At 44.2% G+C, this 20,239-nt stretch overlaps 1 protein-coding gene across 1 annotated transcript in view; it reads left to right on the forward strand.

Moving 5' to 3' along the window:
- LOC126176244 (ATP-dependent translocase ABCB1-like) overlaps positions 1-20,239 on the forward strand; it is a 158,897-nt gene that overhangs the window by 80,718 nt on the left and 57,940 nt on the right. The window contains exon 11 of the mRNA XM_049923389.1: positions 7,372-7,564. Coding sequence (XP_049779346.1) covers positions 7,372-7,564 — 193 coding nt within the window. The remainder of the gene's footprint in view (positions 1-7,371; positions 7,565-20,239) is intronic.

Consider the following 20,239-nt stretch of genomic DNA (forward strand, 5'->3'; position numbering starts at 1 on the left):
CCACCAAACGAAAAATTGGCACTTACTTGTCATGTTGCAGGAGTTGCTGATCCATTGTTGCCCTTCTCATGTGCCACATATCCTCGTCGATTACCAGCCACAATTTCTTCCAAATCCAGAGAGAAGACCACATACTATCACCAATTGTAACAGGAGTGTGTGATGCGCAGGTTGCCCGAATGACACCACTTGTAATGGGATGACCGGAGCGGGTGACGTGGTTGGGTTTGTAAGGCGTGGCTGGGTAGAAGAAGGTCGCTGTTTTTAGCAATCTTCCTCTTTATTGTTGGTTCTCCCAATACAGTTTCCGGTAGCTCATCCCCACCGCGGTGGACACGAGCTGATGCATGCTGTCCGGGGAACGCGACGCCGCGCTCAGTCAGCGGCTGTGCAGTCGGTAGGAGGTTAGCGGCATGAGGCGTGGCCTAGCTCGTAGACGCGGCGGCGGCTCGTGACGACAACGGCAATCGCCGATTCAGCAGCGGGCAACGCCCCCCGCTGACCGGTCCTCGGAGACAGCGTCACTGATGACGACGTGACAGCGACCTAACGTCCAGTCGGTCGAACCGAATGCCGACGCCCACCTCTGATGCCCTTAAATAGTGCAGGCCGCTGCTGAATCCGCCGGTTACGCGGCGGCGTGTTTATTAGAAGGTTCTCGATGAGTTGGCTAACGCAACCGCGCCACACGCGGCCCGCGCCTGCGTAATTCTGCTAATGCTGCGTTCTGATGGCTGCCGCGCATGTACACACATACCGACGCTCGTTGCAAAACTGTGTCACCTGCATAACGCGCCGGCCAGCCTTCGTTCGTCGTTTGCCATGAGGCTGGTGCATCGCCCACTGAAACACACTAAATCACAATTTCGCACCGTATTTCCTAAATATAACCCCTTGTCTTCTACAGTAGATAAAAATTAATCGAAAACAGTTTCGTCATGACATATAAAGTTAAGCGGCATTTAAGAAAGCAGAGTCTTGGAGCGATAACACTGAATAGACGCTGTGGCCCAGACGTCCATTTCATTTCGTTGAGGACGTCAAGGAAGGATAATGCTTTATGTTTTCCTACCTCCATGATGAACTGGATGCTGAAGTTAATGCCTCTGAGGTATTCCAAGAACTCATCACGTTTCTCATGTCCGCGGGGCCAAATCACGAGTCGGCCGGAGTGGCCGAGCGGTTCGAATCCTGCCTCGGGCATGGATGTGTGTGATGTCCTTAGGTTAGTTAGGTTTAAGTAGTTCTAAGTTTTAGGGGACTAATGACCTCAGAAGTTAACTCCCATAGTGCTCAGAGCCATTTGAACCATTTGAACCAAATCACGAAAGTGTCGTCAAAGTATCGCAGGAAACTGCTAGGCTTTAATGGCGTCGTATCTAAGGCAGTATCCTCAAAATTCTCGATGAAGAGATTTGTAGCAGCTGGAAATAACGCTGATGCCCTGCCACCTACGCAAGGTTTACAGGAACAACGGCTTTAAGTTCATCAAAGGAATGAAGTGATTTGAAACAAGAATCACAGTAACACTAACGACGAGGCGCCGGAAAAGAAACTTTCCTCCTTGTCTTTCCGTGGCTTCGTGTCGGACAATACGAACCGGATGGAAAAAAAAAAAAAAAAAAAAAAATCAAATCGATCTTCAGGCCTCCTACAAAAATCCATGAGTTACTGAAACGAGTTAAAGTTGTAGCAGGTGTCAGAACACCAGGAGTCTACAAGATAGCTTGCGAGTGTGGCCAGTCTTACGTCGGACAAACAATAAGCACATTGGAACAATGAAGGAAGCACCATGGGAGGTTTTATCGCCTCCGCTAACCCGAGAAATCCGCTTTAGCTGAGTGTGCTTTAGAAAACGGTCACCGGATAAAATTCGGCGAAACCTCTTGTAGTGGGTCGCACTAATGGTTTCTGGGAATGTATAATTAAAGAGCTATTGAAATAAAAACCACAGATAACGCCCTAAATAGAGACGGCAGCCTGCAGCTCAGCGCAGCGTGGGCTCCAGCGATCGCACATTTGAAACGGGTACATTGAACGCTGAGTCAAAACATTTCCATATGTGGTGATGCTGCGAGCACCAGTGACCTCACAGCCGGCAGATAGGGTGTATAAGGGATGTGCGGCAGGGCATTGGCAGTCATACCATTTGACAATGACCAAGGAATGCTTGGGAGAAAGATAGCGTAATTTTAATCACTTGACGTTGCTGTATATCCGTTTTATACATCGTTTTATTCAGTATTAGCGCTGGAGACTTTGCATTCTTACATCTTACGTTTATACATCGTGACGAAACTGTTTTTCGATTAATTTTCATAATAAATATTTTCAAGATCTCCCTATTCCATTTGACAACGTATCAACTCTTAAATAACTGTAAGCCTAACTCCGGCCATTTTTTAAATTTTTTTTATTAAATTTGTTGGCTTCTGATTATTCAAGTCCAACACTCCTCAGCAATAAGTTGCCACAAAATCATCAATGAACACGTGCATCGTACGTTACATTACTAGGACAAACTGATAATTTCTCGGCTTGCCGCAAAGATTGTCCCCCAACTGAATGAAAAATTGCTATTGCAATGTGTAGCACCGCAAGCAAGGTGGCAACCAGGTCTACAAAATAATTTCATGTATACTGTTTCAAATACTGTTTCAGGCGTTTCATTCACAACCCTCAGCTATAACACCATGTTGTTATAACATAGTTTTGTGGGTGGTTTATCACGAACGGAAATTCAACCTACGTTAATGAAAGTTTGCTTTATTTGTAACGCAAAAAAATCATACACAAAACACACACACACACACTTACATACACACGACTTCGGAATTATCCGAACAGGACTGAAATTGATTGAGGTGCTGTATATTTACAGGTTAAAAAATGATAACAATACTTTTTAATGGATGGTTTATTCAGAACAAAGCGCTTCAAAAATTGAGCACGTCAATAACTCGTTGGTCCACCTCGGGCCCTTATGTAAGCAGTTATTCGTCTTAACATTGATTTATAGAGATGTTAGATGCCTCCCTGAGGGATGTCAGGCTAAATTTTGTCCAATTGGCGCTGTCCGAATCCCCAGCTGGTTGAAGAGCCTTGCCCATAGTGCTCAACTGGGGGAGATCCGACTACCGTGCTGGCCAAGGTGGGGTTGGCAAGCGGTAGAAATTCTCGTCGTGTGCGGGAGGGTATTACCTTGCATAATGGGCTGCCTTGAAGGGGAACAAAACAGGGCGTAGAATATCATCGACGTACCTCTGTGCTGTAAGGGTGCCGCAGATGACAACCAAAGGGGACCTACCATGAAAATAAATGGCGTCCGAGATCATTACTCCTGGTTGTTGTGCCTTATGGCAGGCGACAGTCAGTTCGGTACCCCACCGCTGTTCGGCTCATCTCCAGACACGTCTTCTCCCGTCACGGAGGCTCTGTGCGAAATGGGACTCACCACTGAAGACAATCCTACTCCAGTCAATGAGATTCAATGCCGAAGATACGCACACAACACATAGCACATCGCCGGTGCAATGAGTATATTACGTAAGCAACGTGTGGTAATCGCATGAGTCATTCGTTTCGAACACATGAATGTAATTTGCGTAACAACAAGGAAAGTTTCCAGATTGAAATTTTCACTCTGCATCGGAGGTGTGATAATATTAAACTTCCTGGGAGATTAAAGCTGTGTGGTGGACCGAGATTCGAACTTTGCCTTTCGTGGGAAAGTATCGTCTGAGATACCCAAGCACGACGAGTTCGAGTCTGGGTCCGGCACATAGTTTTAATTTGCCACGATGTTTCGTATCAGCGCACACTCCGCTGCAGAGTGAAAATTTGATTCTGGAAACATACCCCAGGTTGTGGCTAAGCCATGTCACCGCAATATGCTTGCTTCCAGAAGTGCTAGTCTTGCAAGGTACGCAGGAGAGCTTCTGTAAATTTTGAAAGGTAGGAGACGAGGTACTGGCGGAAGTAATGCTGTGACGATGGATCGTGAGTGGTGTTTGGGTAGCTCAGTTGGTGCACAAGGAGGAGGGACGTTACGTTAATGGAACTTTTCACCTCCCAGGAGATCAGGGGTGCGTTTTGTGGTCTCATGTCTGCATGATGGACGGACATGTATAATAAACTGATAACGTCTGCAGCTGCGATTCCGCCATTATTTGTGGAGGGCATTATTGTTCCCATTCACAAACCGACGCCTGGAATTATTACGGTCCACTACCGCCCTGTCACCTTATTAAATAATAATGACAAGATATTTTCGTTATTGACGGCGCACTGCAGACCTCTCTTTTCCTTGTGCCACCCTCCCTCTCCCCGCCAGTCCTGATCGGCAGCATCAGGCCCGCGTTCGCACGCCTCGTGGCCTTTATTGTGGAATTCAATTATGCTCGCGCCAAACACGAACGCGTCTGCCACGAGCGAAGGATTTCTATGTCCATTTCCTGCGGGGTGACATCTGTATCGTCGTGCAACGCAAGTTCCCATTGTTGCGGCGGACTGTGATTTCTGACGCATTTCACATCGACTTGGTATTATGCGACCTGTAGGAAGTATGCATCTAATCAGAGGCTCTATGCCATGGGACTGACGGACTCCCCCCCTCTGCGCCGTCTGTCGTTGTGTCAACTATGGTCATCACCGATTCAACTGTGTAACCGTTGCGGATGTCTGGTTGCTGGGGCGACAAATGGTCGTCTGGTTTCTACATGTACCTCCGCATGTTACTGACACCGCTACCTTTCTTTACCCAGCGGTGGAATATTTTCCTGCACCAAAGTCTCGGGCGGTTCTCTGGATAAAGGGCTGGACCTTGGCATATCTATATGGAGATGGTCATCACTCGCTCCTTGATTTTTGGCAATACTTGCAGACTGCACACGCGGAGGTTGCGCGCAGTTCCCGTTATCGCACGTAATGTGCCAGTTATCTCAACAGCGTTTTTACCACGCCTCCACTAAGTTGGCGTGTTCCCGGGGTGGCGTTTCCTCACCCAATTCGGAATGAAATATGATTACTTCTATACCTTGGATTCGGCCCGTCTGCCATTCTTTATCACCTTGCGGGATTTTCGGAGTTTCGGACAAGTGGACTTGTAGACACTTGCACAAAAAAATGAAGTAAATACGTAAATAAATAAAATTAATATGAGCAAAGTGAGGATGCTGGATGGGGGAGGGCCTCGGGATTCGACCCCTTCCAACCTCGTCTGCTCCAACTTGTAACAGACTGTGGCGCTAACAAACCGAAAAAACAAAAATAAATTAATTAAAAAAGTTAAAAACGAACCATTAATTAAAATAAAGATGTTTTCCTTATTCAAAAATAAATAGATATCGTAAAAAAATCAAATATGATGGAGCAAAAGAGGGGGAGTTACATCTCTATAAAAGAAAGGGTCGGTAGAGCACTTGCTCGCGAAAGGCGAAAGTCCTGAGACTTAGTGCGATACATAGTTTCAGTCTGCCATGATGTTTCACAAGAGAAGTGTGTATAATAATTTATAACGTCACAATTTCCTGGATGTATGAAGTAGCTGAGGGAAGAAACAATCGCAACATCTAAAGGTAATTAACGCAGAGTAATGGAATTTCGTGAATGCATTTGTCTAGGCAACATATTTAAGTGATTAACATTGCAAAATCACAGGTTAATCAGTGAGCACTAGCTTGACACCACTGAAATCACAAATGGTGATGGTTTGGGGTTAATAGAATACAAACTACAGGCCGTCTGGCTCGGAGCTGCCCTTGAAGTAACCAGTCATTAACGGTTTGTTTGTCACTGTGGTGCCAACTGCTACTACTTAGTTTGCTACTGCAAATGCAGTACGATACGCCGGGGCCATATGCGGAACACTATGGTCTTCCCTCTCAGTGTTGACAAGTGGCAGTCCGGAGCTTGGTCTTCTTGCGACCGTACGTTCTCAGCAATCATGTAAAGTGCCTACATTCCTGACAAGACTTTTACAATATCACAGAATGAATATCCAGCTTCTCTTAGCCCTATTACAAGACCTCGTTCAAACTCAGTGACGTCTTTGTCGCCTTAAAGACATTAGCATCAACTCACCACGTTCGATCTGAAAGGTACCTAACGCTCACGATCGTTACAGCATATATTTAAATCAAACCTTATTTTTATCCTCGTAGTGGCTCTACTAGCTTCTCTCTTATGCGACTGTCCTGAATTTGAATCTTTCAGATGTAGAAGCACGTCAGCCAAATGGTTCAAATGGCTCTGAGCACTATGGGACTCAACTGCTGAGGTCATTAGTCCCCTAGAACTTAGAACTAGTTAAACCTAACTAACCTAAGGACATCACAAACATCCATGCCCAAGGCAGGATTCGAACCTGCGACCGTAGCGGTCTTGCGGTTCCAGACTGCAGCGCCTTTAACCGCACGGCCACTTCGGCCGGCCACACGTCAGCCAACTTTCTCTTATGTCGTACAACTCCTTGGAATTGGGATTTTTTTTTACGTCGGTGTATATTCGCATTACTAGTTTCGGCAGGTAGTTGCCATCTTCAGAAGCGCTTAATCCACTAAATAGCTTCGTACAGATGTATAAGGAAATATCGTTTCAGCTCTTTGAAAATAATGCAATCCAAATATTTCATTGAATGTAAATCATATAGTCACATAATAAAAGACTCACATGATAGTCTTTTTATCAAGTGCAGATGGAAACAAGTCAAATGACTTCATCATATTAAAAATGTTTAACTATATTTCTTTATATCTTGGTGTACTAAGTTTCTTTCGGGTTAAGCACATATGAGGATGGTGGCAATTTCCCAAAACTGCTCATGCGATTATACTTCATATATCCAAGCGACTGTGATGTAATAAATAATTATACAAACAGTTACAATAGTCGCTTATTTCTATCTGGGAGTATATCAGATTTTTAGAAACGAAAGAAAGTGTATTTGTTCATTATTGTTTTCCCATCTCTTTTAGGAAGATGGATGACACATCCATTGGAGACATAAAATGCCTGGAACATTAAATTTGCCTATTCCTTTGATGCTATCAGAGAGAAATGGGAAATGTGGTGGCACTGTGTTTCACTCTTTTACTACAGAAGGAAACAACTGTTTTTGTATCAGAGTCTACTCCTACGTGCTTAGCAGAAATAAGAACACATTAAGCAGCACAGTACTTGTAAATTAGAATAGAAAACTGTTGGCCAGCCTAGCCTCGACGAATGAGACGCGTATACGATCTGGAAGGGCCAGCAAAATTATACAGTAGCAACTTGCTTTCTTCTATTCCTCTTTTGCGTCATAAATCTTCCGTCTGGTTAGATACAGTCCATTAATACTCTACATTTAAAGGTACCAAAATTGCATTTCAGGCCATCGAAGGACGTACAACGGTCATTGTAGCACATCGGCTGTCGACAATACGCAATGCGGACAGAATCTACGTACTGTCTGGAGGGGTCGTGGTCGAGGAGGGCAGCCACGACCAGCTGATGGCACTCAGGAGTCATTACCATGCTCTCGTCACTACTCAAGTGAAGACAACTGAAACCGGCGAACGCATAGGTAAGTGCACTGAATTATCGTACAATATACTGTTAACAACATTTTGCGAAGTATGTTTGACACGACAAATTTACAACTGCTCATTGCTGCTTACGATGTTCTCGTGTTTTATTGCGGCGACACTAGAACCCTAAGGCAGTACTACGGTGACCATCTAGCGGACAAAAATTCTTCACTCGTGTTTGATGATGCGTACGTAATGGAAGAGCAGCGAATTCTAATAATGTGACTATACATAATTACACTATGTGATCAAAAGTATCCGGACACCTGGCTAAAAATGACTTACAGGTTCGTGGCGCCCTCCATGGTAATGCTGGAATTCAGTAGGATGTTGGCCCATACTTAGCCTTCATGACAGCTTCCACTCTTGCAGGCATACGTTCAACCAAGTGCTGGAAGGTTTCTCGGGGAATGGCAGCCCATTCTTCACGGAGTGCTGCACTGAGGACAGGTATCGATGTCGGTCGGTGAGACCTGGCGCGAAGTGTTCTATAGGATTCCGGTCAGGACTCTGTGCAGGCCAGTCCATTACAGGAATGTTATTGTTGTGTAACCACTCCACCACAGGCCGAGCATTATGAACAGGTGCTCGATCGTATTGAAAGATGCAATCGCAATCCCCAAACTGCTCTTCAACTGTGAGAAGCAAGAAGGTGCTTAAAACATCAACGTAGGCCTGTGCTGCGATAGCGCCAAGCAAAACAACAAGGGGTGCAAGCCCCCTCCATGAGAAACATGACCACATCATAACACCGCAGCCTCCGAATTTTACTGTTGGCACTAAATGCGCTGCAGATGACTTTCAGAGTGTATTCGCCATACCCACATCCTGCCATCGGATCGCCACATTGTGTATCGTGATTCGTCACTCCACACAACTTTTTCCACTGTAAATCGTCCACTGTTTACGCTCCTTACACCAAGCGAGTCGTTGTTTGGCATGCACCGGCGTGATGTGTGGCTTATGAGCAGCCGCTCGACCATGAAATCCAAGTTTACTCACCTCCCACCTAACTGTCATAGTACTTGCAGTGGATCCTGATGCAGTTTGGAATTCCTGTGTGATGGTCTGGATAGATGTCTGCCTATTACACATTACGACCCTCTTCAACTGTCGCACGATTTTGTGCTGTACGTGTCCCTTCACTTTTCCACTTCACTGTCACACAGGAAAAAGTGGGCCTAGGGATGTTTAAGAGCGTGGAAATCTCGCGTACAGACGTATGACGCAAGTGACATCCAATCACCTTAGCACGTTCGAAGTCCGTGAGATCCGCGGAATGCCCATTCTGCTCTCTCACGATGTCTAATAGAGTACTGAGGTCGCTGATATAGAGTACCTGGCATTAGGTGGCAGCACAATGCACCTAGGGGTGTCCAGATACTTTTGATCACATAGTATTCCTTAGTTTCAGTTATCGACCTCTTTACAGGACAAGTTACAAACACAATCGATAGCGTCGCAGCCATGGAATGGAACGTTAAATGTGGGAATTCACTCATTTTTTATGCGGCCTGTCACGAATTCTTCTCCTGTGCAGACTGTTCATCTCACAGTAGCACTTGCAATCTACATGCTCAGCTATTAGCTGGATGCATTGAAATCTCTGTCTGCCTATATAGTTTTTAACCTCTAAGACGCCCTCTAATACCCGATGTCTCAACAGATATCCTACCATCCTGTCCCTTCTTCTTGTCACTGTTTTCCGTATATTCTTTTTCTTGCCAATTCATTTCTTACCTTATCAGTATACCTAATTTTCAGCATTGTTCTGTAGATTCATTTCTCAAATGCTTTGATTCTCTTCTATTCCCGTTCTGTCACAGTTCATGTTTCACTACGTATTATACTGTGCTCCAAACGTACAGTTTCACAAATTTCTTCTTCAAATTAAGACTTATGTTTGATATCAGTAGACTTCTCTTGGACAAGAATGCCCTCTATGCATATGCTAGTCTGCTTTGTATGTCCTCCTTGCTTCGTCCATCATCGGATATTTTGCTGCCTAAGTAGCAGAATTCGTTAGCTTCATCTACTTGGTCATCACCAGTTCTGATGTTAGTGTTACTCGCTTTTCTCACTTCTGCTACTTCCCATTACTTTCTACTTTCTTCATGTACTTTTAATGTATGTTCCGTATTGATTAATCTCTTCATTCCACACAGTAGATCCTGTAATTCTGTTTCACTTTTTATTTCCATCACTGCTTCTTCGAAGTATAGATTGATCAGCAGAGATGGAAGACTACATCCCTGTCTTACACCCTTTTTAATCCTGGTAGTTCATTCTTGGCCTTCCACTCTTATTATTCCCTTTTTGGGCGTGTACGTGTTGTACACTACCTACCTCTCCCTGTAGCTTATCCTTATTTTCCTCAGAATTTCGAAAACCTTGCATTATTCGACAGTGTGGAAAGCTTTTTCCAGGTCGACAAGTCCTACGAAAGTGCCTTGATTTTTCCTTAGTCCTATTTCCATAATCGACCGCAACATAAGAGCGGCCTCTCTGATGCATTTAGCTTTCCTCAAGCCAATCTGATCATCATCTAACACATCATCAATTTTCTTTTCCATGCGTCTGTATATTATTCTTGTCAGCAGTTTGGATGCATAAGCTGTTAAGCTGATTGTAAAATAATTCTCGCACTTGTCAGCTCTTGCAGTCTTCGGAATTGTGTGGATGATATTTTTCCGAAAGTCTTAAGGTATGTCGCTAGATTATTACATTCTACACACAAACGTGGAACAGTCGTTTTGTTGACACTTCCCCCCACCGATATTAGAAATTCTGATGGAATGTTATCTTTTCCTTCTGCTTTATTTATCTTAAGTCTTCCAAAGATCTTTAAAATTCTGATTATAATACTGGATCCGCTCTTCTATATCGACTCCCCTTTCTTGTTCTATCATAGCCTCACAGAGGCTTTCAGTTTACTCTTTCCACCTATCCGCTCTCTCCTCTGCATTTAACAGAGGATTTCCCATTGCCTTCTTAGTGTTACCACCCTTGATTTTAATTTCGCCGAAGGTCGACTTGACTTTTCTCTATACTGAGTCATTATTTCCTACAATCATTTCTTTTTAGGTTTCTTCACATCTTCATGCAGCCATTTCGCCTCAGCCTCCGCGTACTTCCTATTTATTCCATTCCAAAGTGAGATGTAGTTCTGTATGCCTGAATTTCCCTGAACATTTCTGTACTTCCTTCTTTTCTCGATCAGCTGAAGTATTTATTCCGTTAGCCATGGTTTCTTCGCAGTTACCTTCTTTGTACCTACGTTTTTCTTTCCAAGTTTTGTCATTCCCTCTCTTCAACTGAACTGTCTACTAAGCTATTCCTTATCGCATTATCTATAGCCTCAGAGAACTTCAAGCGTATCTCTTCACTCCTTAATACTTCCATATCCCACACTGTGCGAACTGATTCTTTCTGACTAGTCTCTTAAACTTCAGCCTGCTCTTCATCATTGCTCAATTGGATCTGAGTCCATATTTGCTCTCGGATGCGCTTTAAAATCCAATATTTTATTTCAGAATCTGTGCCTGACCATAATGTGATCTCTTTTCTCTCGGCCTTTTCCAAATACGCCTCCTCCTCTTATGATGCTTGAACAGAGTAATCGCTATTAATCGCTGAAATTTATTGCAGAAATCAATTAGTCATTCTCCTCTCTTATTCCTAGTAGCAAGCCCATATTCTCCCGTAACCTTTTCTTTTACTCCTTCCCCCAACACTATTAGATTTTCACCTCCCTTTAGGTATTGAAATACCCTTTCAGTATCCTCATATATTACTAGATGCTATCAGAGAGGAAAAGGCTATGTGGAGACATTAGAATACACTTTAAATTTCTCCTATCGTCAATACACACTCTACAGTGAACAGTTACGTTTATGCACAATTTTATTAGTTAGGGTAAACTAACCTTTTCCTGTCATAACAGTCACTTATCACTCTACTATTTACTTTGTGCCGAACACTTTGATTACTACAAATAATCGACCTTCCTTCGTTTTGGGTGCATAAACGAACTCGCGCACTGACGATTCAAAACTTTATTACCATATACATTATAGGGCGTTGGTTCGTCTCTGTAATTTAATATGATAGCGACTCGACGTGGCGTGGATTCGATAAGTCCTTGGAAGATTTTGGGAGACATGTGACGCCAGACAGCTATGAACAGTTCATACAATTCCTGTAAATTGCGAACCGGTGATATGTGGACGCGGATCTTACGCCTAGCGGCGTCCCAGATGCGTTCCCTAGCGTTCAGAGCAGGCGAATTTAGTGGCAAAGACAACAAAATTGGTTCACTGTCATGTTCCACAAACTACAGTAGCACGATTCCAGCCTTATTCTGATGGAAGAAGCTTTCGCTGTCGGGGAAGACATCGGGCATGAAGACATGCAGGTGGTAAGCATAATATTCACGTAGTGCACAGCTGTCACGATGCCTCAGATTGCTACCACAAGTAGCATCGATGCCCAGATGAACGTCCCAGGTGGTTTACTTCTGTCACCGCCTGCCCGCTTCCATGCTGTGGTGCATGTTTAGAGCAGCCGTTCGCTAAACGATGGCGCATCAGTACACGAACATCGAGCTGATGCAACGAGAAATGTGTTCACGATAGTAACCATGAATATTGGACCACCTTCACCGTTTCTGAAACGCTGATTATCAGACATAAGGCTGTAACAATTTCTCCTTGAGAAAGTCATTTACGTTAGTAGAGTTCTTCATTTCCGACCCATACCGTCACTAGAATGATATCCCATTTTCGGATGCACTCGAAATGACAAGCCCACTTGACTGTGTGCAGGCCAAACAGTCTCTTCTTTGGACTCTCGCATCAGACGGTGCTGATTTATTCTTCAGTTGTTGAATTGTGACGTGGGCTGGATGCATCTGCTCTAGTTCATCTGACGCTGTGATGGTGAATTACTCTCGTACCATGTCCGGCGTACTGCCCCAAGTGTCGGACGAGTAGGTTTGCCGACTGTTGTGCCTTCTAATAGAAAAGGGGCGCACTCTACCGAAATCTGTCTCACAAGACTGTTGGCTGACAGTGTCTTCATGTTGTTGCCTCGTTGTGTATCCCCAAGGACCGTATGAAGAGAACATCAGGGCTCGATTATACACTCTGGAGCTGTGCTATGGGCGTGGCAGCAGCATGTCTCCATTATACAGCTTTTTACTCCATCCGTGGTCTGAGCAGGGCTGGGTAGATTCTGATACCAAGGTGTGGTGTCAGATTCGACATCGATTTGGTGAAAAGGTAGAGCGCCCCTCTCTTAGTGCCCTGGATGTGCGGTGGTGACTACAGATGTCTATCAAGAGTCATCCCCATCCTGTCCTGCACCTTGGGGTGGGACCATCTGGGATAACGACAGTTGGTAAAGTAGAAGGCAGCACAATACTTTAAACACCATTTTACGAACCAGTAGCCAAGGCAACAGCAGCCAAACTAGAGACGGCAATCAAGCATATTGGTGTTCATACTGTGGATGAACTGCGCAGACGTGCACAAACTGTATGTGTGCCACCGTGGGAGTACAGGACTTGCACAGGGAGTACAGCAGAGAGCCGACCAAAGGCTCCTGCAGCACCGATGAACGTATCAGCTACTTTGTAGATTTCCAGTCGTTGGTCCAAATGTGGATTATTCTTCCGGAGAGGTGGGCGAGAAGCATGTGACGTCGGTACCATGTGCACAGAAATCTTGTACATTAGACCGTCATACCACACGGAATCGAAGAATCTGTAAACGTCAAGGAGCATGGCTCAAGGTATTAGCAACGCCCCATGTTTCTCTGTGCTTGCTTTGTCAGATGCAGTACATGTTATGTCCTGGAATGGCCCCTCCAGAAGACAAACTGTTCATCTGGTATGAGGCCTTCTTCAGCAACGTCTGGTAGGAGAAGCCTGGCGTACAACTTCTCGGAAATTTCCATGAAGGGAAGTAGGCTGACTGGCCAAAAATCCTTCATCAGCCATTGGTCCTTGCTGGTCTTCAGGATAGCTAGCATTTTCGCATATTCCCACATCGAAGGGTAATAAACGAACCACAAGAAGCTGTTAAAGTTGTTTGCCAGTGTCCAATGAGCTTCAGAAGGGAGTTGCATCAGTAGAACGCTGTCAAGCCCGTCATTGTGTCCTGATTTCTTCGTACTGGGACGCTAGAAATGTCGTCCCACCTCCTCCTCCGAGAGTGGCGCGATCTCATCATTCCTCAGTCCCGGCCATGAAACTCCTCCACCTGACGAATATCTCGTTGTCGATTCGATCGGCCACAGATGTGAAATTGGCCTTAAACGTGTGAGCTAGCCTTCGCATCCGCCTCGCAGGCTACATCTAGCCCAAATTGCAGAGGCCGGATCCTCATTCGCCATTCGCGAGATGTTGCTATCCTCGGTGCTGATTACAGGAGCCATGACAACCCGTCCACAGTTATGGCGTTCCTAGAAGGCTGGCTGATCATCGTATGTCGCCTGAATAACATATCCATCAGGAGCATTTTAATACTTCTAAAACTTTTCAAGTCGGCTGTTGATGACGTTTATGTGAATTTGAAAAGCAAAGGAACAACCACAGCTAAAACAACACTTCATTGAAAGCTTACCCAGCAGAGCTGAAACCGTCATAAGGGTTAGGGTGGACACATACGTCATTAATGTCCTGTAACATGTGGTCTGATACATTTTATCAGATAGCGTGATATTTCCGATATTCGCTACGCACATGCTTTGATCGGCAAGCAACGATGCGAAACTGTATAGTCCTTCCTGAAGTTGAGAAGTCTCGGAGCCATGTGAATGTAAAGAGAAACAATAATAAATTTTTTTTAAATCTGTAACAAGAATATTTAGCCGATATTTTGTGAAAAATTTGTGTAATCAGTTACAAAAAATACTATAATAACTGTGTATTTTGGCCATCACGATACAGACACATTCTGCACTGTTCATTATTGCATTTCTTTGTGATGGTTGTCGACAGTCTTCCGTGTGAGATCATCTCGTTGGTTTTTGCCGGTATGAACAGCGTACTAAAGTCATAAATAAAGTTTCACCCTAGCTTGTATTCGAGTACGTATGTGTGTGATGATGTGATGCATTGAAAATGCTCCTAACGATTTATTGAAGCAATTAAACTTCTGATTTCTAAGGATGCGTAACTGAAATGTCTTGTGCCTCTACTTTTACACTGATAAAACTTAATCTCGTAAGAAAAAGAAATTATTCTCTTTAATTATCCGAAGTCAGAACTAATTTACAAAGGCCTAATGATTCCGTATTATTGTATATCGTCAAAGTCTCGCAAAACACAAGCGGTAATCTTTATGTCTTCGTCGAAACTGTGTGGTATAATGTACTCGGATAAAAAGATGACCTGCCAATAATAATAAAAGTGCAGTTATATAGGCTGATTTTTTCCACCGTTTACAAACTCTAGGGAATGATCGATGAGGGGATACGGAACAAAAAGGTTTAATGAACTTCTGTCTGGAAATGCATGGTTTCCATGCTAGAGACCTTTTATTCAATCATACATTATTGCAGAGACTGCGGTCTAATACGCTCTGTACCTTGCAGCCACAGATACGGTATGCGTCGTTTCCTCCTGGAGGGTGGTTCTGTTCCTCATGTCTTAGCGCCCTCTCCGACCATAGTTATTGGTGATGTTGTATCGAGTTCACTTCTCTTGCTGAATCACTTTGTAGTGGATGGGATAGGGCGTTGTACGCAATGGTTTCGCATTCGAACCGAGAGCTTGCCGACATGGTGTTTACTTACGGAAAGGCAAATGGCAACGGGCGGCGGTCAGCGAGGTTGTATGAGGAGACCTACCCCCGCCGACAACAACCACAGCATTCAATGTTTTCAAGAGTGTTTCGCCGTTTGTCTGAGACAGGAAGCAGGAAATCATGAAGGATGTACCCCAAATACTCGGACACCACACGTAGTGGGAAATGTGATTATGATCGTGCTCCAGCCAACTTTGCCTTTAAGGTTCGGACGCATCTCAATCGTGTCTTCTCTGTTCGATGGATCGGACACGAGGGTCCAGTTGCATGGCCTGCTCGTTCACCGGATCTCATCCCTTGCGATTTCTGGTTATGGGGCCCTCTCAGAAAGTATCATGTATGCAGACCCCATTTCAGATGTGGAGACACTGGAACGGCATACCCATGTTGCCTTTGATACTGCTCGGATGCAGCCTGGCCTATGTGAACGTATGAGACAGAACATGCTACGGCTCATACACGCACGCGTTGAGGCGCATGGAAACTATTTTTAAAAAAAATTGGTTCAAATAGCTCTGAGCACTATGTAACTTAAAATCTGAGGTCATCAGTCCCCTAGAACTTAGAACTACTTAAACCTAACTAACCTAAGCACATCACACACATCCATGCGCGAGGCAGGATTCGAGCCTGCGACCGTAGTGGTCGCGGGGTTCCAGACTGAAGCGCCTAGAACCGCTCGGGCACACCGGCCGGCTGAAACTATATTCAACACATACTGTAACTGTAGATGCATGGTACAGCGCGTATTAGACCACAGGCTCTGTAACAATGTGTGATTAAATAAAGGTCTCTAGCGTGGAAACCATTCATTTCCGGGCATAAGTTGATTAGACCTTTTTTGTTCCGTATCCTCTCATCGAAAAATCCCTAGAGTTTGTACTCGGTGGAAAAAATCCCCCTGTACAAACTCGCCGATCTCGTAGAGCAGAAGCATCCGCCGATGATCTCCGGTCGTGTATGAATTTACTGGTCATAAATAGAAACTTAACATAGAATCCTCGAAATTTGATTCGGTGCTATCCAGTTCGCATTGGTTGTATGACGTGCAGTTGTAAAACAGATTTCTCTTAATTGCAGGAAAACACTTCTCTAATTTCCTTGACTATGCTTGCAAATTTACCAGGAAAGAGCCACTAACCAAATGTACCAAGTTCTGCATAGAAGCCTACACAAATTCACTTTCCACGGGTGAACCTTTTGAAAATAATTGATACTGGTAGAACTACCTTTTAATATGTCAATATACTCTCGCTAAAACTTACACCAGTGGCTTCTTTACCTCTTTCTATACTCGTCAAATAGTTAGTTCCCATCTGTTTTACAAATAACCTGTAACACTAGACAGTTATTGTCTTCAGAATCGTAAACATATTCACGCTAGCGTCTCTCGTAACAGAGTACCCGCTGATCGCTAATTTATCACGTAAGCGATCCGCTCACCTCGGAGCAACTGTATGTCACAGAATAAACGCATTTTCCAGCAGACATAAGGCACTAACTCCTGCATTTTATAAATTTTCATCAAGGCTTGAGGTGAACCAAACAGTACATTTTGGTAAATTGCATACGCCCAGGAATCACCAAAATTTCGGGAACCTGCACAAATTTGGCCTCCACCTGCAGCAACGCCAGTGGCTTTAACCCTTCTGGGCATCGCGCTGAACTGAGTTTGGATGACAGATATGGCTTCGTTATTCTATGCTGCCTGAAATACATGCCAGAGTTCATTGGTCGTTTTGATTGGCTGTTGGTGAAGTTCCTGTGTCTTTGCAACCCATGACCATATGCTTTCAGTAATGGCATATGCTTTCAGTCAATAAGAGATCTGGAGAACGTGATGGCAATGGCGACAGCCGAACAAACCCTGTATCGAGTGGGCAAGTAGAACACAGGCAACATAAGGCTTTGCGTTCTCTTGGGCCGGCCGTTGTGGCCGTGCGGTTCTAGGCGCTTCAGTCTGGAACCGCGTGACCGCTACGGTCGCAGGTTCGAATCCTGCCTCGGGCATGGATGTGTGTGATGTCCTTAGGTTAGTTAGGTTTAAGTAGTTCTAAGTTCTAGGGGACTGATGACCGCAGATGTTAAGTCCCGTAGTGCTCAGAGCCATTTTTCGTTCTCTTGTTGAATGATAATTCACGAAAACATCAAAGGTAGGGAACAACGACCCTCCCCCACTGATACGTTAGAAATGTTACAGCTGCACTCTAAATGACCAGTTAAGAGATCAAGAGATGATTGTGATCATACTGTGCTCTAAATGGTAGACCATGCCGTCACACCAGGGCTTAATTTCCGCCAGAGCGTGTCCCGGTGCCTCCCGGGGATTTTTTTTTTAATCACTGTGACAAGCCGACACAGGAGATTTAAAATAGTACACGTGTATTAAATTGCAACGGAATTATAATGTATCTCCGTGCCGGCATAAATAAACGTGACCGAGGGTAATCAATGTGATGCGGACAGAGGTGTGGGGTGACGTTGTAGTTGTGCTCGTACCTGTGAATGTGCAAGTGCGTTTGCATGTGCGTGTACGTGCAGTATGCCCAAGATAAGTCGAGCTTCATTCTAAAGTAGTGAGCGGTTGACATCGGTAACCTTCGTGTCCTTTGTCGTTTGTTAACGACTGCCAACAATACATACATTTATTCATTTTTTTGTATAACTACGTATTTTATGAAAACATGTATCTTCGAGGGCAACGTAGAGTGTAAACTTTGGAGGCCAAACAAAACAAACAAAATCTACAGTCTGCTCCCATAGCACTGACACACGAGGTGAAGATGAGAGGAGGAAGATCAAGCCAGCCGGGATGTGAAGCGCTACTCACTGAACAACTGCTATGGCATTTCGTGAAGACGTATTACAGGGACTTACCTGTTCAAATGTGTTGAATATCTGTAGAAATGAAACGGGATATAATATAACTCAATGATCAGAAGACAAATGGCATTTAAAGCTCATAACTCCGCGTCTCTTATCACATGGAGTTTCCTCACTCTTCGTGAAGTCTGAATTGTACGTGATCCCGAAGGGTCAGGAATATATTTATCGTCATTCTTCACTAAATAGTTTAGAAGTTAATACTGGATACACATTCATGAGCAGCTACAATGCAACTGTCTGAACGTTGCGGTTGGCAGCAGTTGAAATCTTGACGTCATAGTGGCGAAGAACACTGACTTGTGCCGATGTGTATCGAGCAGAACTAGGGATCAAAGTGACACTGCTACAGGGGCAGACGGTCATCTAAAATCTTGTGGTTTTATTGTTTCGATTATAAGAAATTATTTTTTAGAAAACCTGAATTTCAGAACGTACTTTGTTAAAAACATGATTTCTCAATGTAATTTTTATCACGCCACGAGATTGTTATTATTATGGCTCGGGTGGGGGAAGGGAGTTGCGTGGTTCAGGAGGTGTGTTTCGGCACGTAAGATATTAGAAATTAAGCACTGTATCGTCCCACATGCTGCGTCCATACGACGATGACAAATACGACGTGGCAATGTATTTTCTCAGAAACTCCGCATACAGAATCGCCCAACTGTGATTCAGTTCACAGGACCGCGACTCATCTGGAAAGAGAGCATAGTGCCATTCCTTATCGTTTAGCGCACTTTTTTTGTTGCGCCTCTCAGTTGCCGCGTCAGGCGGACCCACAACAGCGGTTATACAGGGTTATTACAAATGATTGAAGCGATTTCACAGCTCTACAATAACTTTATTATTTGAGATATTTTCACAATGCTTTGTACACACATAAAAAAACTAAAAAAGTTTTTTTAGGCATTCACAAATGTTCGATATGTGCCCCTTTAGTGATTCGGCAGACATCAAGCCGATAATCAAGTTCCTCCCACACTCGGCGCAGCATGTCCCCATCAATGAGTTCGAAAGCATTGTTGATGCGAGCTCGCAGTTCTGGCACGTTTCTTGGTAGAGGAGGTTTAAACACTGAATCTTTCACATCACTATGCGTGAAACTTGCCCACACGCGTTCAACCGTTTCTTCGCTCACTGCAGGCCGACCCGTTGATTTCCCCTTACAGAGGCATCCAGTAGCTTTAAACTGCGCATACCATCGCCGAATGGAGTTAGCAATTGGTGGATCTTTGTTGAACTTCGTCCTGAAGTGTCGTTGCACTGTTATGACTGACTGATGTGAGTGCATTTCAATCACGACATACGCTTTCTCGGCTCCCGTCGCCATTTTGTCTCACTGCGCTCTCGAGCGCTCTGGCGGCAGAAACCTGAAGTGCGGCTTCAGTCGAACAAAACTTTATGAGTTTTTCTACGTATCTGCAGTGTGTCGTGACCATATGTCAATGAATGGAGCTACAGTGAATTTATGAAATCGCTTCAATCATTTGTAATAGCCCTGTATACTGTGAATCTTCAGATGTCTTCGCTTTGGCTGTATACGTGATATTTGTTTTGCTCCAAGCACATTTCCTGACTCAAGCTACGTGACGCAGTGTAGTCTTTCCTACTGCGTAATCTTTCCTTGTATTCAGCATGTAGAAAGTGTTACTGCTACCGACATTTTACAGTTGTCTTGAAATCTTAAATAATTGCATAATTGGAGCATGTAGCACATTAATGCCTGTTTTACCTCTGTTGTTCGCTCTCTTCAAGGTTTGCAGTTTTAACGCCAGCTCTACATCAGAGTAATTCGATACAGCAAAAGTGCAAATAGTACTCTAATAGCCATATTCTTCGTTCGTCTATCGAACTGGTTGTGCTTATTATTTGCAGTGATGTAGTCTCAATTAAATAGTGGTTTTTACTCCCGAGAAGATTTGTTTTGCAGAGTTTGAGGCCACATGAAGGACTACTATATCTATATTAATTTTGGACAAG

Source organism: Schistocerca cancellata, chromosome 3, assembly GCF_023864275.1.
Source record: "Schistocerca cancellata isolate TAMUIC-IGC-003103 chromosome 3, iqSchCanc2.1, whole genome shotgun sequence".
In the NCBI taxonomy this organism is placed as follows: domain Eukaryota; kingdom Metazoa; phylum Arthropoda; class Insecta; order Orthoptera; family Acrididae; genus Schistocerca; species Schistocerca cancellata.